The 1,407-nt window shown below is 59.1% G+C and overlaps 3 protein-coding genes across 3 annotated transcripts; 2 read left to right on the top strand and 1 right to left on the bottom strand.

Moving 5' to 3' along the window:
- Positions 1-69: 69 nt before the first annotated feature.
- ACA1_102910 (uncharacterized protein) lies at positions 70-375 on the top strand (the record flags this gene model as incomplete). Its single annotated transcript, XM_004332920.1, has 1 exon — positions 70-375. The coding sequence occupies one exon, from the start codon at positions 70-72 to the stop codon at positions 373-375; it is 306 nt and encodes a 101-aa protein (XP_004332968.1).
- A 116-nt stretch (positions 376-491) lies between these two features.
- On the bottom strand, positions 492-896 carry ACA1_102900 (uncharacterized protein; the record flags this gene model as incomplete). The annotated part of the gene is made up of 1 exon (XM_004332919.1): positions 492-896. One exon carries the CDS (start codon positions 894-896, stop codon positions 492-494), a length of 405 nt encoding a protein of 134 aa, XP_004332967.1.
- Positions 897-1,141: 245 nt separating this feature from the next.
- Positions 1,142-1,321, top strand: ACA1_102890 (uncharacterized protein; the record flags this gene model as incomplete). The annotated part of the gene is made up of 1 exon (XM_004332918.1): positions 1,142-1,321. One exon carries the CDS (start codon positions 1,142-1,144, stop codon positions 1,319-1,321), a length of 180 nt encoding a protein of 59 aa, XP_004332966.1.
- Positions 1,322-1,407: the final 86 nt, after the last annotated feature.

Here is a 1,407-nt window from a genome sequence, read left to right as displayed (position 1 = left end):
CGCCTTTCGATCTCGGCACCTCTGCTCTCTGTCACCTGCTGCCACACATTCGAGGTGGTTCGTCCGCTGATGTGGTGGTGGTGGTGCAACAACGTGGACGGCTTGTACAGGGGTGCCAGAGGAGCTGCTTCTCGCGCGGCTGAACGAGCACGGAGCGCACGCGTTCCTCCCGCTGGACGCCGAGGCGTTCACGCTGCTCTACTTCGACGTGTTCGGCGCGCTCGACAACTTCCGCAAGAAGAACAAGGGCCACGCCCTCGCCACGGCCGACGGCCACCTCCCCGACGGGGGTCACAGCGGCAAGAAGAGCAAGGACTGCATCATCTCCTAGAAGCCTCCACCACCACCACCTCCCCACTAATTGTAGTCATATAACAAGCTTGTACACTGGTCATTGCCATTGACAACGCCCACGTTGCTGTTGGGCTATTTACACACAGCTAGTGGCGTGCACCACCACTCCCACCGCATCGCCTGGCGGGAGAGGCCGCTCACAGGTTCTCGCTCATCGGGTCGAGTTGGTCGCCGCGGCCGAAGGTGTAGTTGTCGGGGCTGCCACGGTAGCCGTTGAGCCAGTACATGGCGGGCACGTTTTGCCGACCGTCGAGGTCTTCAACGATGAGCACTGGCGCGATCTCTAGTCCGCACAGGGGACAGCAGAGCGAGCCGTTTACTTCCACGAGGTCGCTCCGTCGCAGTCGCTGGTGCTGGTTGTCGGGACAGGTCGGCAGCTTGGCCGACGACGGTTGCCATCTCTCATTCGTTGGGCGGGTGGTGACGATAAAATCAGGCAGCAAGTGGGCAGACGAAGGCGAAGTGGAGGGAGACGGAGAAGAACCACTCGCCCTTCTTTGAAGATGAAGATTGGGCCGAATCGACGTGGTAGTGGTTGCCATTTGATCAAATCTTTCTTTTGATGTTTAAACAATATTTTTCCGCGGTACAGGGTGGCCAGATAAAACCTCCCAACGAGGGCTCGCGTCAACGAAATGCAGAGGAGGAAGAGGCAAGAACGAAGGTGAAGCTGTAGTGCTCTCCGTTGGGCTTTGAGCTCAAGCAGAGCTACGTAGACGTGAGAGTTGGTACAAAAACCTACCTTTCCTCCCAAGGTAAATCGATAGCCACAACACCATACAACATCATGGCAGGACTCGCGCACGCAATGGAATCCCAGCTGTCACAGGCCAACGAAGAGGGCATCAGACGAGACCCTACGAAGAGCGAGCACTGGCATCGCGAAGAGGACAAGCCGGCGGGGGAAGGAGGCCGGCCCCGAGCGCAAGGGCGACGAACTCTCCCCCGTGGACGAAGGAGCAACTGAATGCGGGCTTGGGGACCGAAGGCATTGCGCAGGAGACCCGAACCATCGCAGAGAAGACCGACCTCCTGCAGCGAGGCGAGACCGTC

This window comes from Acanthamoeba castellanii (genome assembly GCF_000313135.1).
Source record: "Acanthamoeba castellanii str. Neff unplaced genomic scaffold scf7180000084653, whole genome shotgun sequence".
Taxonomy (NCBI): domain Eukaryota; phylum Discosea; order Longamoebia; family Acanthamoebidae; genus Acanthamoeba; species Acanthamoeba castellanii.
The sequence above is the reverse complement of the archived record's forward strand: the minus strand, read 5'-3'. Positions and strand labels throughout refer to the sequence as shown.